Below are 19,275 nucleotides of genomic sequence, written 5' to 3'. Positions count from 1 at the left end.
TTTCAACACATTATCAGTGCTAACAAGACTGGATCTGGCACCTCATTTTTCCATTATTACGTCTGATAGACACTTTTAGGATTTTTTTTTTTTTGTCAGACTAAAATGTGTTCCAAGATAATTGGATGGGACATCGCTCTTTCCCTGTCACTGTAACTACGAAGGACACGATTTCCAACCTTTTATAATTGCTAATATCATTCCATAAGATAGAAAAATCACTTGGTAGACTTTTACAATTACTGTATTTAATTAACATGTTTCATCTTTTTTTTAAATGATGAAAATGGCAATTCATGTGTACATCAAAAGTATGTTAATCTGTGCTCTCATGTCTGGAGGTGACCACTAGTGTGTGAGGTGCCCCTCATTTATCTGCTTTATCTCGTGTTAATTCCCCCTTAAAGACAATCCTTTCCGCTGCTCACTTCTATTTCTGGTCTTTAATAACCTGTGCTCAGTGGTCAGACTATATCCCGTCTTCCTTACGATTGGCTGCGCTGCAAACTGGGCGGGGCCTGGTCTGATGCATCTCACATTCATCGTATTACACAGTCAGTTTCTCTCCCTCCCTTTCCCGCTACCTTCCACCACTCTGCCTTTTGCATACCAGAGTGCAGACTGCAGCAGGACGAGCAGGCTTTTCTCATCCTGGAAGAGCGGAGGATCGAGGGACCGTTACCGGCTAATGAGAAAGGAGCCACCATTTTTTTTTTTTGGAGGATCTTCCAAGAGTTTCTGCAGGTGGGTGTGTTTGCGGCATTGAATGCCCGTGTCCATGCTTGTGAGTTTACTGCAGAAGCATCGGCACTGCGGAGACACCAGCCATCGGCTCATCCAAAACTACCCCCACCCCCACCCTCTCTTGGATTACCCGCACATAAATAGATTATTTCTGTTTGGTGTCCTCTCCTTATGTGTGTGTAATGCCAGGCAGGTGACATGAAGTTGTTGTTTTTTTTTTTTAAATAAACTTTGCAGGTCTCTCACCCTTTGCAGGTTAAGGTCTGACCCCCGCTTGTCTGCGTGAGGACCCCCGCTCATCCCCTGGGGCAGGCCTGCTCGTAAACCGGCTCGCTCCCCCTCACCCTCATCAGCTGTAGGATGACTGCGGCTCTGTGCTGACGAGGCGTCGGCGAGCAGCAGTAATGGGCGCTGCGCTGGCCGGATTCCCCACCACCCCCTCCGATAGCGCTCTGCCACCCTCAGCACCGTCACGCTGCCCCCCCAGGACGGGCGCACCCCTAAGCCCCGCTGATGGGCGAAGACACTGACGCCACCCCGACGCTCAACCACCGCGGCTTCCTCCCCGACCACAACTATGTGACAGAAGGTAAGCACCCCGGAGAGTACGTGTGTACTAAGAAGGGCAGGACTACCCCGTAATCGTACTTTAAATCCGTATTGATCGATGAAGCGCTGACAGAGCAGCAAAAATGAGTAACAGCCTATGTCCAATTTACAAAATTGAACTCTTTGGTAAGGCTTTCCCTCTTTGTTTTATTGTCCTCTTTTTCTTTAAGTCCTTGTTTCTTTTTAAGCTTTTGTAATCGCCCTTTTCCGTTGTATAACACACTGGACTTGCGCTGCAGGGAAGAATTGATCTGCCCTGAATGTTTGTTTTTGGAACAGATGCTCTCGGGCCCTATTTTCGTATCCTGTGTAATGCAAAGTGCGGTCTAAGTGTGCGCATGGATGGAGTCTTCTTTTTTTGGGGTGGGGTTTTTTGGTAGACTCCTATTTTTATAAATGGATCGACTCCTCTCACCCCTTTAATTCAGCGCGGGAAAGGTCTACATGAGCATAAATGGACTCTTTGGGGTTCACGCAGGAGATTGTTGCTCACAAAAGTACGTTCATAAAAAACAAAAAGCGCCACAACATGTGCAATTGCCGATGATGACAAGTTGGCAGCTCTGAAGTGGGAACTTTGAAAACTCACGATCATATGACACGTGACACCCCTGGAGATGCTTTTAAAAGGATATTAAAGATGAATATAATTTCGGCCCCTTCAAACCAAAAATAATCAGCCTAATGGCTTTGCCAATTTTACCTTTATTTCTCTCCATGTTCTCTAACCATTAACAACAATTGTATACAAGTAATACCGGTGTTATTTATTACACATATGTACATCCATACCATAAGCTAGAATCCTTAAATATATTTCATAAAATTTCTTCATGGGTCATTCTGTGGACCTGTCTTTAAAAACGAAGCGAATCTTGATTTTTACAAGCAACAGTGACGTGTGTGGAACTCCAATCTCTGAGGGCCGGTATCCTGCATGTTTTCACATCTGATTCAAATGATTAGCTCATTGGCAAACTCTGCAGAAGCTTGAAAATGATCCTAAATATTTGAATCGGGTATTTTTGAGAGAGGTTTGAAAACATACAGAATACAGGCCCTCGAGGACTGGAGGCATCTGTTACGTAATCAATGCTAGGAAGTTGCGTAAATAATTGGCCTAAAGTTCACTTCTTCACACGCAACATAAAGTCAGTTTAAAAGCTCAAGTGTTAAATTTGACATCCATTGAGCAATGTACGACTTAACCTCGTTAATTGCACCACTCAATGCATTCGATGAACAGAAAAGGAATTTCTTTTTTTTAAACAAACGTAAAAATAATTATTTGAGATTGCGTGAGTCTTGTTAATTTAATATTGTTCAAATCCTCTGATTCTAACCTCTTGATTAGTAATCATTATCAGAATTCTGTAGTTCTTTTTGAAAGCAGATGGGCTGTTTTGTGTGTTAAATCAAAATAAGACATACTAAAACATCTGCTTTTACTTTGTAAAAATGACCGAGCCGAGTCCGTTTCAGGAAGGTTGGTGACAACATGAACCTTTCATAGGTGATATTGCTTTTTTATTGTTGTTTTTAAACAATACAAAAAAGCAACAATAATTGTTCAAGAAACAATAAATAGAGAAGAAATGGTTTTGCCACACACTAATGTAAATCTTTTGATGCATCGATGGGAAAGTGGTAGCTTCCAAAAATATTCCTGTGACAGCTGCAGTTCAATGAATTGTTTTCTCCAATGAGAAAACACCAAAGTGTTCCACGCACTTTTTTTTCAATATTTATGTATAAAAGTTGATGACATCCCCAACGTACGTTTGAAGCTTACTATCTGTCTGCCTGTGCCTCAAATTTACCATCATCACGTTTCCTTTGCCATAACTTGTTAAAATCTAGTCTTACTTTCTGTCACCAAATTGTCAGGTTTGAGGGGGGCTTGTAATAAAAATTGCCATCTGTCTGCCAGGACTCTTTCCGAGGAGCAGTTTTTACGCCGACTCTGCAAAACGGAGCCTCTAGTCTCTAACATAACCTCTTTGGGACACATGTGCACCTTCTCCTCCCAAATGTAATAACGCAGGGTGTCAAATTGAATAGATAGCGTATCAGATTAGAAGAGGGGGGAATATCATAGCCAGTCCAGCTGCACACACAAACAATTTTACTTTGGTTTCTGCTCCCCCACACCTTCTGTTAACTACAATGACAATGCTAGTCTGACTTTTATGATGGATTTCTTTTCCTCCTCATCACTTGAATTGAGCGTTTTGAGTCTGTGCTCGGAAGTAATTACCTCCCCTCAGCCTTAGTCAGAAGCGACCTGCAGTGCAGCCTGTTGAAGGTGTTCATTTTTTGCGTGACTCACCCCTTGTGTTTTTTTTTTTACTTTTTCTGCCTTTGACCTTTAATTTGACACGTTTCCTTTCGTAATACCGCCTTTGTCCGAGAGGCCACGGAGCCGCAGGACGTCGTTGGTGACATCGGTCACCAGTGAGCATGCATTATTGCCATAGCAACAGTCTGTAATAAAAACATGCTGCTTTTCATGCTTGGACGGTATGACTGACAGGTTGTCTCCGCCCACCAATAATGGCAGGATTAATTATTCTCCGCCTCTCAGACAGGCGCTATTCCGGTTGAATTTCTGATGAGCCCTCAGCATGTTGGCCACACACACACTCACACTCGGGCATACACACAGATGAGAGTGCAACACATTACCCATGCAGCGCCCACTGACAGATATTTGCTGAACAATAAGTGAATCAATATCTGAAGACCACTCAGTTAGCATCTGTCACAAATAAGAGATGATTCATACCGTACCTCTTCTTCCATGTCCGCTCCCCTTCCTCCACCCGCCTCTCTTCCCATTCCCTCGCACCCTCAAAGGCAGCATTGCTGAAGTGGCACATCTGCCAAATAATTAGCCAACATTGCTGAAAGGTTTACGTTAGCGTTGAAGGCAAATGGAATGAGAGGTGTGAGTGCGCGCTTCCATTTTTGTTGTTGTTTTTTTTGCCTGTGTGGCCTTCATATATTCGTTTGTTTTTGTGCGAACATCCTATGCGTCTTTGTTCACTCAGGTTATATGAATGTGTGTGTGTGCGTGCATCCGTGTGCATACATAAAAGTATATCCCTAGACCTTTCCATGGGGAGTTCCCCGGCCTTCAAAACCTACAAAGGAGGGGTGCTTAACCTTCCTCCACAAATCACAATTTCTCCCCTCCCCACTTCTCACCATCTCTTTTACCTTTTCTCTTTTATTCCCTTTTCCCTCCTCACCAGCTCCCTTTGTTACACAAAAGCTCCAACTGGAGTAGAATTGCCTCCAGGGGTGGATGAGGCTTTGCTTTTTAATTCTCATGAAATATTCGTCGTCCAAATACGCCTCGCCTTCTGCTTTTCCCTCATGCTTTTGGGAATAAGTTATGATATATTTCTTTAAAATGCTCAAGATGATGTGCCTCTTTTAGTAACTGCCGATTAATACAATGATGCATCCAAACGAGCTCATCTAGCAGCCAAAAATCTTTAAATGACTCTCAAATGCGATGCTATGTCATATAAAACTTAAACATTTCTACTTTTCAGTCATTAATATGACGACTCAAAGCAACAGATGTATGTGTGAATGCATTTATGTGCCTTCGTTGGTGTTCAATATACTTTGTATTAAAAGATATTTATTTACTCAGTTGTAGGGAGTGCCAGGGTTAGACATAAGGGATTTGCTCATTTTTAACCACATACATTTTTAGATTTTTTTTTTTAAATGTTGTCTTTTTATCAAATATATGGCTGCAGCTATCAGTTGTTTTAAGCTCATATTCCACTGAGTAATGTGCTTTGGTTAGTGTCCTTGAAGGTAACGGCTACTGAGATCTCATAGTGCATTCAAGGTCACCAACGTTCACCAAAATATCACCAGAGGTCGCCAAAATGTATACTGCAAATATACATTATAAATGTATAATGTAAATAACAGGACTTTATTTCAATTTGATAGTACAGCAATGCCAAACATAAAATACGCTTGAATTATTAGTTTGTTCCTCAATTTATCAAAAAATAGGACAGATAGTGATAACTTCTTTCCAAAGTAAATATTTGTTTTTTTGAGCGTAATACACATGTTTTACAATTATTTCAATGCAGCGTGAACATTTACTGGTACCGTCAAATACAGTTTTGTACAAATGACACCACGTGGCATTCATTTGATCACAGTTGTACCCGAGGCCACAATTTGGGGAAGTATGATCGAAATTTCTATAAGAAAGGACCAACCTTGACAAATGAACTTCACTGATGTTCATTTAGCTCCATATGTGTCCAACCTGCATGACTCCTCGACCCCGCAAAACCTCACACCAAATGTGTCCTAGATCTATAATATGATCATGAATACATCACCTCTCTGACCAAGTCGGTGAGTACTCATGGCCACACGATGTCGTAACCCAGACCCGGCCTTAACCACTCCCCACTTTCCTTCCTTCCTTCGTTCCTTCCGTCCTTCCTTCCGTCCGTCCTTCCTTCCTTCCTTCCCCATTGCAACCCACCTCTTCTTCCTCCACACTTGCTCCTGTTGCAGGGCTGCTCCTGGCTATAGCCTGAAGAGCTCCGCCCATCCCGTCCACCCCTCTCCACCCCGGATTCCTCCCCCAGGATGTTGAGCCCCATCCAGGTGCTGTGCTCCGACATCACTACCCTTTCTCTGGAGCCTGAGCAGTTTTCCTCTTATACCGAAGGTGTGTGCTCTATCCTCTTCTCTCCCCAAAGGTCATGTCTGCCTAAAGAGTGGCGCCACACAACGCTCAGTCTGAGACGTGTGAGGCTGCGTGTGTCAGGGGAATTAGTCAGTCTGAGCGTCACCAGTATTTCGTACCTCATTTTGTCAGTCTGCATTATTCCTTTTGTGTGCCACTATTTCTGTACCAGCCATGTTATTTTTATCTCAGACTGTGTGATGTAGAATGTCTGCGCGAGTGTGATTGATTTCCTTAAATAGTTGGACCAGATGAAGCTCTGTCGACTTTCCTCTTTCAAGTCAAAGATGCACAGGATTACATTTGGCTGTTTGTAAACTGTTGACACTTAATCACTGCTTTCAATATCGCCGGGTGCTAAAGTGGACGAAAATCCCCAAGCGGCAAATCTTTTGTCACGGTAGTCTGACAAATCTTACTCTGGTTTAGCATTAATACTTTCAGCGCGGAGCAATCCGTATTGTCTCAGCAGAATTAGAGTTGTTTTTCCAGCATGCTGCTACTAATTGTTAATGTCAATGACCATTAGGCTCACACCAGCTCTGCTCCGCTTGTGTTCAAGATCCCATGCTGTACCATCCCTACACTCGCTAGTCTCCATTCATGTGTTTTTCCAATACACACACAGGCCATTGTTTTTTTTTTTTTTCTTTTTTTTTCCCTCCCAGACAACCCCTAAACTACGGAAGAGGGATCAATTTAATCTCAGATGGTTATTCCCCTCCACTCTCCCCCCCCGTTTATTTCTTTTTCCCTATTGGGTAATTTGAGGACACACACTTGTGCACACGTACACTCAAAGATACATGCCGGGTGCACATGCAGCACACACATACACATACATCTCCTGCTGTGGAGCATCCTGTGTTCGCTTTTAAGGAGTGTGTGTTTTTGGCTTGGCTTTAATGCCCGATGTTTTCCCAAAGCTGACATATCCATAATTGGGACAGTGGGAAGTCTGCTCCCCTCCCTGTCTCTATTGTATCTCTTCCCATAAAAAAGGAATTCCCCCTCCCCACCTCTAACAGCCGCTCTTTACCCAAAGCTTTTGCTTTCCTTTTTTTTTTTTTTTTTTAAATATTTTTCCTCATGAGGATGAGAGTAAACCACCATTTATTAGGTGATGGGTATGTTCCAGGCACACACACAATTACATATTTGGATTTCTTTTTCACATTTTCTTGCAAGTGTTTCTCTAAAGGTGGTTCTAAAACGGCGTGTTTTAAATGAATTAATCATTTACTTCAAGGACCAAAGTACTAACGTCATTTACTGCTTTAGGGAAGTACTGGAGTGATGAATTTAGAAACTAAAGAAGCGAAGTAATCAATCATTTTTGGCTGTTGTGTTCTGTAAAACATTAAACAAAAAATAATATAAAAAAAGATACATGGAACTGATTGAACCTTTTGAAAATACAGTGTTAAAATATGTCTTTGGCATTGAGCAAGTTTTTTTTTCCCCTCAAATCTTTTGTTTTGATTCATTTCAATATATGGCCACAAGATTAAACATCATAAGCCACATTTATGTGAATTTCTATTTTTTTTTCAAAAACATGTATGTGCTTTTTCTTTTCTTTTTTTACAAATTTAACCAATTTAAATAGTTGAAAATTGCTTGCTCTCTTACACAATGCAATACTAAATGTTAAACAAAGATTTTTCTCCTTAAAAGTAATGATTTAAGAGGCATGAGATTTCGCCCGGCACCAGTGATATGGAAAATCGGTCGTCTAGTATTGTCTGTTTTATTTCCTGTCTGCTGAAAAATTGCATCACTAATGACAATGGGCATCCGTCTAAAAGTAAAGGCATACAATATTTTGCAAAGGCATCACAACACAATTTAGCAGTGTTACTCCATGTTCCAGTTAATTTGTTCCTAATTTGAAAAAGAAACTACCGTCGCAGCATTAAAAAGCATGAAATCAGATTTGCAGATACAGGAGTAGAAACCTCTTTTCCGATCTCATGTACCCTGCCTTCACATACCCCCGTGGGTGTACGAACCCCTGTTTGAGAACCACAAAGATCACAAAATGTTGTCAGTTAAACATGCTTGGAAACATTGATAACAACCGATAGATTTGTTTTCTTTTTCACAATTTATTGTGTTCATTCCTTTTTGAGTGTTTTGCATGTGTGGACACAGCAGTGTGGTAGTGAGTCAGAAATAACTGCTGATGCAAATGACTGTCTGTGGGAGGCCGGCACAGCTTGCTTGCAACAGCACACACGCATCCACAGTACTGATAACCTTGCAGATATGCACACACCACAACACACAAGCGCGCACACACACACACACACACACACACACACACACACACAGCTTGTGATGAAGCACTTGTCTTTTCTCCACCTTGACTGTCCAGAAGTTGGACATGAATAATGTTTTAAGCAGGAAAGATGTTCACGGAGAGGTTTGTCAAACAGGGAAAGATGAGAAGAACGTGTGGTGCATATTTTGTGACGCTCTGGAAGTTTTTGCCTATCTTCGCTCTTTTGTGACTTCGAAGACCCCGTTGTCTTACACAGCCACATGTTGACTTTCCAGTCAAGTGCAGCAGCGTGCAGCACAGCCTGCACTCTAATAATTAGCCGCAATAACTTTTTCTGCCTCCCGGAATTAAATAATTGGTTTTGTGGGCAAAAGTGAAGTAGCTCAATTCCCCATCTTCCTGGATTGATTTAATCCCACTTCCTCCTCCACCAGAGCTCCATATACGGCTAACCGTGTCGAGTACCAATGCTGGAACAGCCTGTTACCAAGGCAACCCTGTTCATTGGAGGACACCCTCCTCCTTCCCATCCACCCCCTTCCTCCATCGCCTCCGCCCAAGCCCTTCTCCCCTCTCCATCTTTCCCATTTCACCATTGCCAGCATCACCAGCACCAGTGAGTGTACTGCCGAGTCGTAGAGTGCTGTGGGGGAGGGCTGTGAGATTCAGGCTTGAATATGGAGAGACAACTACAAAGATGAGAAAGAAGTGGAATATGGCCAAAATGACAATCAGTGTACTGTGGAAGGAGCGCGAACCCCGGGTAGTGATGTGTGAGAGTGTCAGAAGAAAAGCTGTGTGTCACTTGTGTCTGGAGATGGAATGGCATAGAAGTATTGCTTGCCCTCATCATAAATTCAGTCTCAGTCAAGGCCACCACAAAATTGGCAGCGCTACGGCTTTGAATCTCAAACACTCTCAATAAATGCCCCTCTCTGCGCTCTGCTTTTATTACAACCGCGGCTTATTGAGGACTGCTTTCTTTTGTATCAAAACTCTGGAGTCCTTTGTTGAAGGCTTGGAAAGCTCAGCTATGACCTACTTAAATGCATTGTTGGATCATTTGGTAGCTTTGTGTTTAGAGTTTGCCGTTTTTCCCCTACAAATCTTACAGGCAGGAGAAGTCATTTGAATGAATGTTTCAATATACAGTATGTGACAATTGCATTGCACGGAGGGAATTTTTCATATATTTTGAGCACTCAATAGCTTATGAATTAGTTTTCATTAGTGTTGCATTAAAATGATATTGCAGGCAAGAGATTAAAAAATAAGAGTAATGAATTAAGTCACTTATTTATTCATAAATAAATATTGTATTTAATACATCTCTTTTTAATCTCACCTAAACAACACTAAAAAATATTGTGGAAGATCAGAAGATTGATAATACAGCAACAATATGTGGGCTCAGTCATTTATTATTTCAACAGACTTAAGCAGACACAGTTGTAACCATTTACCTTCTACTTTATTTCAGACCAATCTTGGACTGTGCTTGGAATCCAACAGAGCCTAAAATTGCTACAATGTCTGTTCAAGATTTTTTTTTTCTTGCAAGCTTTCCACTGTCATCTTTTCCAATGAGTCTACTAACTATTCCATTGTATCTATCAGTGCTTCATGAATAGAAAATCATTTTACTAAAACAGCCACCTGTATTGGCAAGTGGGAGCTAACAATAAACCATCTTCAAGCCTCAGATGTTCCATTCAACAATTGACTATTCTGCATAGTGTATGACAGAAAAGATCTCTTTAAAAGAGTCTTTAAATGCCAAGTGGAGACATTGTCAGAATTATGCAAATGAACGCATCAAACAATCCAGTTTGAATTGCTCTTCACAAATGCGCTTCAGCTCATTGTTGTGGCAGAGAACGTTGTTAAAAAACTGCTCATGATTACTAAGTGGCACTACTACTCTTGTGAGCTGCAGTATTTCAATGCATGAATCACAATGACGCAAATTTGTGGCATTTGTATGTGTGTTTCCTCTTGAAAGCCCACACCATCCAATTGGGTATTTATGATATTGGCCAGCAGTTCTCAAATGTGGGTATGAGTACCTGCTGGGGTTCGTGAGGTTTTAACAACGTTTCTGGTTTGATGTGTTGTTGTTTTTCTGTTTTTTTTCCAAATTAAGATAATATATGTATATGTGTGTGTGTGTGTGTGTGTGTGTGTGTGTGTGTGTGTGTGTAGTCACGTGATACAATTTTCCATCAGACAAGCTAGAAATCTCAGTAGGCACAAAATAGAAAAAGGTTGCAAACCACCGATGTAGACAAGCTGGTTGTGCACGCTCCAATGATAAATCCTGTTCTTGCGCTGCATTCAACACCCCACTCACTGCCCCATCCCCCTTCATCATTGTCTCTCGTTCTGTCCCCACGCAGCCGACATCATCTCCACTGTTGAGTTCAACCACACGGGAGAGCTGCTGGCCACTGGGGACAAGGGAGGCAGAGTGGTCATCTTTCAGCGAGAACCCGAGGTAGACGCATCATAAAGTCTCTCTCGCACACACAATTAGAGTAGTTTCGTCCTATCCGCAAGTGGAATGATAAATGAAGCCCACTTCCCCTCCAGCTGCAGTCTCGTTTGTGAAATAGTTGATGCTCACGCTGTGTGTAAGCGCACATCATTACAGTTGTGCAAAGTTGGCACCACACTGCTTCCTCAAGATGGTTTTCACTGATGTTACACATGCTGCTTGACCAACAAAAAGCCTCTCCTCAGCTTCTGTTTTTACACGCTTTTTTTTTCCTGTCCACAGAGCAAAACCGAGCTGTTCTCCCAGGGAGAGTACAACGTCTATAGCACTTTCCAGAGCCATGAGCCCGAGTTTGACTACCTTAAGAGTCTGGAGATTGAGGAGAAGATCAATAAGATCCGATGGCTGCCTCAGCAGAACGCGGCACACTTCCTCCTCTCCACCAATGGTGAGTTTTGTCAGTCAATCAAGTCGCACTGAAAACAAAATAGTCCTGGTATCGCTTCGCTCTAGTTGGAAAGGAATTTAAACTCCAATGGACAATTTCCGAGGTCAGCGCCTCAGTGGACGTGACAGCGTGAAGAGCATTAGAGGGATAAATGGAATTAAGGTTACATTCGAATCAGAGTTACAAAACCTAAGTAGATTTTCCTTCAGATAAAGAGATTTATTACTGTAGGTTCGCATTGTGCAAGGGGATTTTCTTTCAAGTGTTCCGTGTCCTTTTTTGAATTGAATTAGGATGTCGGTTTTCTTGGATGACTCCCTAGCTTTGAGTTCAGGAGAGGATTGATAAGGATATATTTAGTGACTGATGGAAAATTTGTGGTCATAATCTGATCATGTGTTGAGAAATTAGGGATGATCGCATAAGTGAAATAAATTGTATGAATTGATTGTATAACCAATTTTAAAAATATTTGACTAACACACAGGCCAGAGAGGTTGAACACCATGGAGTTGAAGGAGCAACTGGTTAAGAAATATGATAATAAATACAGAAACAGACTTGCATTATAAACTAGATTTTTCATTTACCAGATAAAACCATAAAGTTGTGGAAGGTGAGTGAACGAGACAAACGTCCAGAGGGATACAACCTGAAAGATGAGGAGGGTCGCATCAAGGATATTTCCACTGTTACCTCCCTGCAGGTAAGTCTGTTTTTCATTCATTTACGATTTTCCATGCAGATAACTGACACCTCGGTTGCGTACTAGAACAGAAAGGGTGCAAAGATCCTTTCACTTGACAGTGGCACCTATTCAACCATTGACTTTGTTTAAATTCGTAAAATAGTCCCCGGTTGCATTAACTTGTCATGGGAACGAGTGTGCGGTAGTCCAGAACAACACACAAATTGTGTGGTAATCGAAAAGCAGTCTAATGAGCTTTTCTCCGTCACTGCAACTCCATTGTGCCATCAAACAAATGAATTTTGGCTCGAGCATGAATTATTAATGCCGGTGGAGTAAAGCGTTTAAATATTTATTTACGATACTATAAAATTGCCTGGATGGAATCTACTGTCTGTATTTATACAGTTTCTCGTCTCCTAATCTGTCACATCAAATGCCTCCCTGTGCTTTACAGGTGCCTGTTTTGAAGCCCATGGACTTAATGGTGGAGGTGAGCCCGCGGCGGGTCTTTGCCAACGCCCACACCTATCATGTCAACTCCATCTCGGTCAACTCCGACCACGAAACCTACATGTCGGCCGACGACTTGAGGATCAACCTCTGGCACCTGGACATCACCGACCGCAGCTTCAGTATCCTTTGTTGACTTTGTGTGTGTGTGTTGGGCGGGCGGGGGGTTAACTGACGTCGCATGAATGGCGCACGAACGAACGTTTTACTAATGTACAATACATGGCTTGTATTGAGTAGCACTTTGCTGCACAAAGAACCACCATTGGGGGAGGGGAGTATTATTGTTGGGGAGTGAAAATGTATCTTAATGAATAATTCAAAAGGCTGCATAAATATTTCAGAGCCTCTCGGAGCTTTATTGCAGCTCAATAGGTTACAGTATTGCCACGTTCCTTGCCCGAGCAGAATTTATTATATTACAAATGATTTGACTGTCAAATGCATTTTCTCACAATCTATGTTTATATTTCTTTCTCTCGTAACGATTTATGCGGGGTTTCTCGTCTTACCATTTACATCATACTTACACCGCTTGTATTTATTATTTACTCTGGTGTCTTTCTAATTAGTTTCCTTGGGACTTATTTAGTGAATAAATTCAATGGATTAACGGAAGGAAATGCAAAATTGTTTCCCTGAGCTTTTTTCTCTCAGACATTGTGGACATCAAGCCAGCCAACATGGAGGATCTGACAGAGGTGATCACCGCGGCCGAGTTTCACCCCCACCACTGTAACCTGTTTGTGTACAGCAGCAGCAAAGGCACCCTGCGCCTCTGTGACATGAGGGAGGCGGCGCTGTGCGACCGACACTCCAAATGTGAGTAAACCTGCTGAGATGTTCTAGAGGTGTCCTAAAAATGTCACAAAAGTTTAGTCACCTCTCACTTGTGAAGGACAAATCCAGTAACTTGAAGTAACAGTAGGGAACAACAGTTTTATTTTTGCTCCTGTGCTTCCCCGCTACTTTTGAATGTGCAGGAATTTTAGAATTTTAAAATATTAAAGTCCAGTTATGCATCTTAAATCTTGATTTTAATCGGTCAATTGAATTTAGGGGTGAAACCTGTCATTAAGTAAGTAAAAAGAAAAAAAAGGCTTACTGAAATGTGCTCTTTTACCCAGCAAAAATCACTATTGTCATTTCATAAACCAAACGGGAAAGGTATGTCTAAAATCGCAATGATGTTTCTCGAGTAAAAGTAGTCAGCAGTTAAAATCCGTTAAAAAAAACAAACTTGTTATTAAGTGGATATATTCATAATTGGTTTTTAACCAAGAAAAAACAAAGTTTTATTTTTATCTGGATATTCAATTACTGAATTGGGTAGAATTTTCGGTCAAGACATTTGAAATATAAAATACAAAATATTTGATAGCTGCAGCCGTATTTGAGTTTGAAAATATTAGTTTTGTTCCAAATGGGAAAAATTTGAGAGCTCACAGAAATATACAGAGTATCTTTAAAAGCACTTCACGATGCTAGATTGTCTCTCTTGATGTTCATGATGGTTGGACTAGCAAATTAGGTATCAGCATTGCAATATGCTTCTCTTTGATCAGTGTGACATCCAAACGAAATGAAATCCAAACAAGATGAAATGAATCCTAATCTATCTGTATTATTGTCACTTGCGTCCATCATTTCATCTCAATTATTCCCTGTGCGCACATTTCTCATGTCATGCCATGTTTGCCTTGCCTCCAGTGTTTGAGGAGCCGGAGGACCCCAGCGCTCGCTCCTTCTTCTCCGAGATCATCTCCTCTGTGTCTGATGTCAAGTTTAGCCACAGCGGGCGCTACCTGCTCACCAGAGATTACCTGACTGCCAAAGTGTGGGACCTCAACATGGAGAGCAAGCCTCTGGAGACCTACCAGGTGAGTCCTGCTGTGGTCAAAATATGTTTCTTCCTGTTTGACTGTAAAGAGACACAATAGGGTGCTGCCAAGGAATTCATTACATGTTACAATTATGCCATTACAGTTGGTCCACTATTTTTTGCAGAGGATGGCAACATTGCCTAGTTTCCCCAAACTAAAAGCAGATTTTTGCATGATCTTCTTTTGATGAAACAAATGATTGCCAGACTACTTTCACGATGGACTAAAGAAATCTAAAAAATGACTTGATTATAAAAATAGTTGATGATTAACTTGATATTGGATCAGTTGTCTGGTGATCAATTTGTTTTGACAACTCCAGTCCATAGTCAACAATTGCTGTTTGAATATAATTTTAGTGAAAATAAGTGTTATTATGATTGTGTAATGTGTAATTAGAAATCATGGTGCCTTATTTGTATGCCTCAGCTTGACTTGGAGTACAGTATTTAGTGGAGACCTGCCTCACACTATTTATTTGCTCTATGATGTTCTAATGGGTCATAAAGTATGTTTTTCACCTTTAATTTGTACATCCCTTTAATGTAAAAATATTATCCAAAGTATCCCAATGCCTTTTAAATGTTCAATTGGGCAAGTGACCTTCCAAATGACAAGATGCTCTCGAGCAAAGCACTGATTCCCTCTAGACTTGGCGCTGCAGCACTATTTGTACACCCCATTAATTTCACAGCTCTCTTTCCTTATTCCTGCAAAGGTGTTTCTCTAAGACATACTGTTTTTCTAATGTGGTTCTCCTAAAGAATTTAAATTCAGAGAGTGTGCATTAAGTGTGAAACAAACATGTGCAATAATGCCATATCAGTCTTCCGAATGGTATCTGTCTCAGATTATTATTATTTTTTTTGAATGTGGGGTCACAACTTTCTCAAAGGGCAGCCGTGGCTGAATGTGCGTGGGCGGGGCAAATGCGGACGATGAGGAGGTATTTACAGTCTCATAAAGACGAACTGGAAGAAAGGGATACTTCACCCAGTGCCTGACACCTAGATCTGCAATGCAGCACGGAGGAGGAAGATGGGGGGGGGGGGGGGGGGGGTGTAGATGGCTTGGGAAAGAGAGTAAGTGAGGGAAACACTTTTAGGATGTGGCAGAAAGACGGTAGTAACTGTAGCAAGGTGACTTGAGGAATTAGGGGAGTTCCATTTAACTCATTACGTCCCAAAGACGTCATTTTACATTTTTTTAAGAGTCCACACGTTCAATCACAAGCTATTATTTATATATTACCAAGATGATCAATTCTAATGATAGGCTAACGGTAGGTCGAAACATGGCTGGTAGTAAATGAGTTCAACCGCCCTGCACCGAGAGGTACAGGAGTGTCACCGTGTTTGACGTACAGCATTAATGCAACATCAGCTTTGGGAAATGACCCATTGCTGACTGGATGATGAATAAGACAAGAGCGCTCTGTTCAGAGGATAATGGCAAAGAGGAGGTGTACATTTCAGCTCCTCAGAACCGACACACATTGCTGACACAGCCAGGTTGCATGAAATCACAAAGGGGGAGGAATTATTAGTCAATGTGTGTGCGTCCATGTGTCTCGATTACCATGGCCTTGGTGTGTGATAATAGCCGGATGTTAATGGCATTTTAGATTAAAATGTACTCCTGGCACCTCATATTGCTGAGGGCGGGTGTTGTCTCATTAGCGATACCTTTGGGGAGGTTTACTGTTCCATCTTTGCATGCTTAATGTGTTTGTGTTTGTGTGTCGTCCATTTCATCTTCTATTTTTAGTTTACCTGCAGTCAATAACCGAATGAAGCAGATGTACCTTATAGATTCATTTTTAATTTGCTTGCTCCTCCAGGTTCATGATTACCTCCGCAGCAAGTTGTGCTCCCTTTATGAAAACGACTGCATCTTCGACAAGTTCGAGTGCGCCTGGAATGGCTCTGACAGGTCTGTTTTTTTTTTTTTTTTTCGAAACACCATTGCCAAAGCACATTCGTTCATCACTATTGTTTGATTGTTTCATCCCATGTGAAACATTTACAGTAATTGTATTGTGAATGACCAACTCAATTCATTCATACTTTCAAACATAAAATGGATATAGTCTTAATACGCCATAGAAAAACATTTACTCGTACAACTACTAAGTCACTTACAGTAGGTGTGAAAATCTTCATTTGCGTCTGCATGACTATATTGTACTGCCCCCAGGCTCCAAGTTGATTATAGGGAATATTCTAATTTATTAATCTAATTGGGGGAAAAAAATGGTGCAGGATTTCTGGGGACACAGGAACCAATTAATGACACTTGCATTCATTTCAGTGGCGAAAGATGGTTTGAGATACTTGTCTTTAATGACCAGCGTGGTTACACAATAACTAGCAAGCAAAACTATTATGAAGGAATTAATTTTGCCACTCTAAGAACAGCTAGTCCAAAACCTAGCTGTGTCAGTACAGAAAATGGCGTCCATTGAATGTGGGAAAATGGAAGGAAGGACCAGCTGTCAACCATGTTGCCCCCCCACCCCCATCCCTTCTAAAATACATTTGGAAAAGGTCTTTTGGCTTTAATGAGTGAAATTGTGGTCTTAAGCAGCAACTGGTGAACACAATACAACGTTTGATTGTAATTTCTGCCATCTAGTGGCAAAATACTGAAGTTTTAATGCCAGACTTAAAAAAAAACAAAAACAAAAAAATACATGCCAGCCAGTTTTCTCTACTTATTCCCATAAAAAAAGAGTTGATATCTATTAACTTTAATGGCTTTCTTTGTTTGGGTTCCCTTTTGACACCCTTTAACATCAACAGTGCTCAAAGTGATTATTGTTCTTCCAAGAACTTCTTTGTACTGTACTAAATAAAGGAAGGGGTTGGGATCATTTAAGAAACATTTTTTTAATTATTTTCATTTGAATGCATCACAATATTTTATATAAATTGAACGTTACAAGTAGGGTTGTCACTGTTAATATTTTTTAAAATTTTCTATTGACTTAGGAAATTAGAGAATTTGGACAATTTTACATAAAAAATGGCTCGATTTGTGAAAAGATTAGATTTATTTGATGCTCATAGCCAATAAATTGCTTCATGTTGATGCTTCCCATTAGTTTACTCTTAATCGAAGAAGAAAAATGTACTGTTCCTGCCATGGCTTTGAAAAGCAATACATCAGATATGTTACTGAAACGATTGAGTAATCATATTAAACCATATTAATCAATCTATGAAGTACATGCAGTCGGACCTAATCACAAACCACCTGCATGAACTTTATTTTATTTTGATCTACTACATCATCACCACTAACATCGCTCCAATGAGTTTTCCTATATGAGTTTTCCCCCCGCTCCTCCGGTGCGTGAATGGACGTTTTCCTAACGTACGATCTGCGGTGCGTGCAGCGTGATCATGACAGGAGCCTACAACAACTTCTTCCGCATGTTCGACCGCAACACCAAGCGCGACGTGACCTTAGAGGCGTCCCGAGAGAGCAGCAAACCCCGAGCCGTGCTCAAGCCGCGCAGAGTGTGCGCCGCCGGGGGCAAGCGGCGCAAGGACGACATCAGCGTCGACAGCCTGGACTTCACCAAGAAGATCCTGCACACGGCCTGGCACCCCACGGAGAACATCATCGCCATCGCCGCCACCAACAACTTGTACATCTTCCAGGACAAACTCAACTCGGAGATGCAGTCGTGAGCGCCGACGGAGACGCCAGAATGTACGCAATCATACACGCTCGCGGGACTTGACAAACACGCTCACCTCCTCATCAACCTTGGACGGACCTCATGTAGGACATGATGGAATTATGGATGGGATGAGGAGTAGAAACCTCAGACTGGAGAGATGTTTACATGCATTTCTTTTTTACCGTACCCCATTTTGAACCCCTTGTGTCTACCAGAACCAGTGACAATAAATGGGGTATTGATGCTCCTCAGTTTATGTTTTTTGTCCCTTCTATGTATTTATGATGATAGCTATGAGACATCCCTTTTGGTCCAAGATCTCTCCTGTTCAGGAGAGTCTCACATTCCTTCAAACAGAAGCTTCACATGTGGATGCACACAAGAATCTCCTCCACATGTTTGTAAATCTCAATGATTCTGCTTCTTGTCTGTGGCCGCATTTTGAGCTACTTGAATACGAAGGAAGCAAAAAAAGAAGAAGCATTTTTTTAAAATTGAAATAAGCAATGAAGCAACAAATATGCTGCATGTCAAACAGATTGAGCCTACTGTAGACTGCCTAAATGACTTGGCTGCCTTCTTAACCATTTAGACCCAGCTGTACAAAATGCTTACAGCACGAAGGAACCACTTGATGACCGAACTTTCTTTACCTTTGCGTCTGTGGATGCTAACGCATGTTTACTGATGTTCGGTTCATACGCTTACATGTACCAGTTGGAATGAAGCTATACGGAAATCCACCCAGTGCAAAGGAGAACCAATACAAACGTTTTAGGTCGTTGTTATACTCTCAAAAAAGGGCCTAAACGGTGTCTGTATGTAACATCCCTCTTTTTGGACATTAATGGTATATTTTTTTCAACCCATAAACAGACAGTGGACTCAAATGATTTACATCATTGCCTCCAAAGCGACAGCAGAGAGATGCTACTTTTATCTCTTTAGCCTTCCTCACTGATTACTTTGCTAATGTGCAGAATTGTTTATTTTTGGAGAACAATTTATTCTTTTATTTCACTTTTGGAATAAACAAAAAAAATCGTTTTCTCCATTTGCTGACCAAACTAATGTAAATATTTGCATATTTTTGTGCTCATGTACGTTGATTACAAACCTGTCGAACAGGCAGGGATGGAAAAATCGTGATTTTTTTTTTTTGAATAAAGATTTCAACAATTGCATT

General features: G+C 41.3%; 1 protein-coding gene across 2 annotated transcripts; it reads left to right on the top strand.

The window, feature by feature from the left end:
- The first annotated feature begins 555 nt into the window (after positions 1-555).
- On the top strand, positions 556-19,273 carry LOC148413780 (serine/threonine-protein phosphatase 2A 55 kDa regulatory subunit B gamma isoform). Of its 2 annotated transcripts, XM_088432257.1 has the most exons (11): positions 556-744; positions 1,000-1,333; positions 5,917-6,073; positions 10,772-10,869; positions 11,152-11,317; positions 11,911-12,023; positions 12,463-12,640; positions 13,176-13,340; positions 14,229-14,398; positions 16,242-16,333; positions 17,799-19,273. In XM_088432257.1, the coding sequence occupies exons 3-11, from the start codon at positions 5,992-5,994 to the stop codon at positions 18,094-18,096; spliced, it is 1,362 nt and encodes a 453-aa protein (XP_088288383.1). In that variant the 5' UTR covers positions 556-744; positions 1,000-1,333; positions 5,917-5,991; the 3' UTR covers positions 18,097-19,273. The 2 variants fall into 2 exon arrangements, with proteins under 2 accessions (XP_088288383.1, XP_088288384.1); XM_088432258.1 differs by lacking the exon at positions 5,917-6,073.
- The last annotated feature ends 2 nt before the right edge of the window (positions 19,274-19,275 follow it).

This window comes from Hippichthys cyanospilos, chromosome 13 (assembly GCF_059441005.1).
Source record: "Hippichthys cyanospilos isolate Australia breed blue-spotted pipefish chromosome 13, RoL_Hcya_1.0, whole genome shotgun sequence".
Lineage (NCBI taxonomy): Eukaryota > Metazoa > Chordata > Actinopteri > Syngnathiformes > Syngnathidae > Hippichthys > Hippichthys cyanospilos.
Note: the sequence above shows the minus strand (reverse complement) of the source record. Positions and strands in the feature narration are given on the sequence as shown.

What these genes read in the sequence shown, in the direction of transcription:
- LOC148413780 (XM_088432257.1), top strand. Translation starts at nt 5,992, where the DNA reads ATGTTGAGCCCCATCCAGGTGCTGTGCTCCGACATCACTACCCTTTCT. An exon ending in GTTTTCCTCTTATACCGAAG is followed by an intron (nt 6,074 to 10,771) that starts GTGTGTGCTCTA and finishes GTCCCCACGCAG; the next exon opens with CCGACATCATCTCCACTGTT. An exon ending in AGCCTCTGGAGACCTACCAG is followed by an intron (nt 14,399 to 16,241) that starts GTGAGTCCTGCT and finishes TTGCTCCTCCAG; the next exon opens with GTTCATGATTACCTCCGCAG.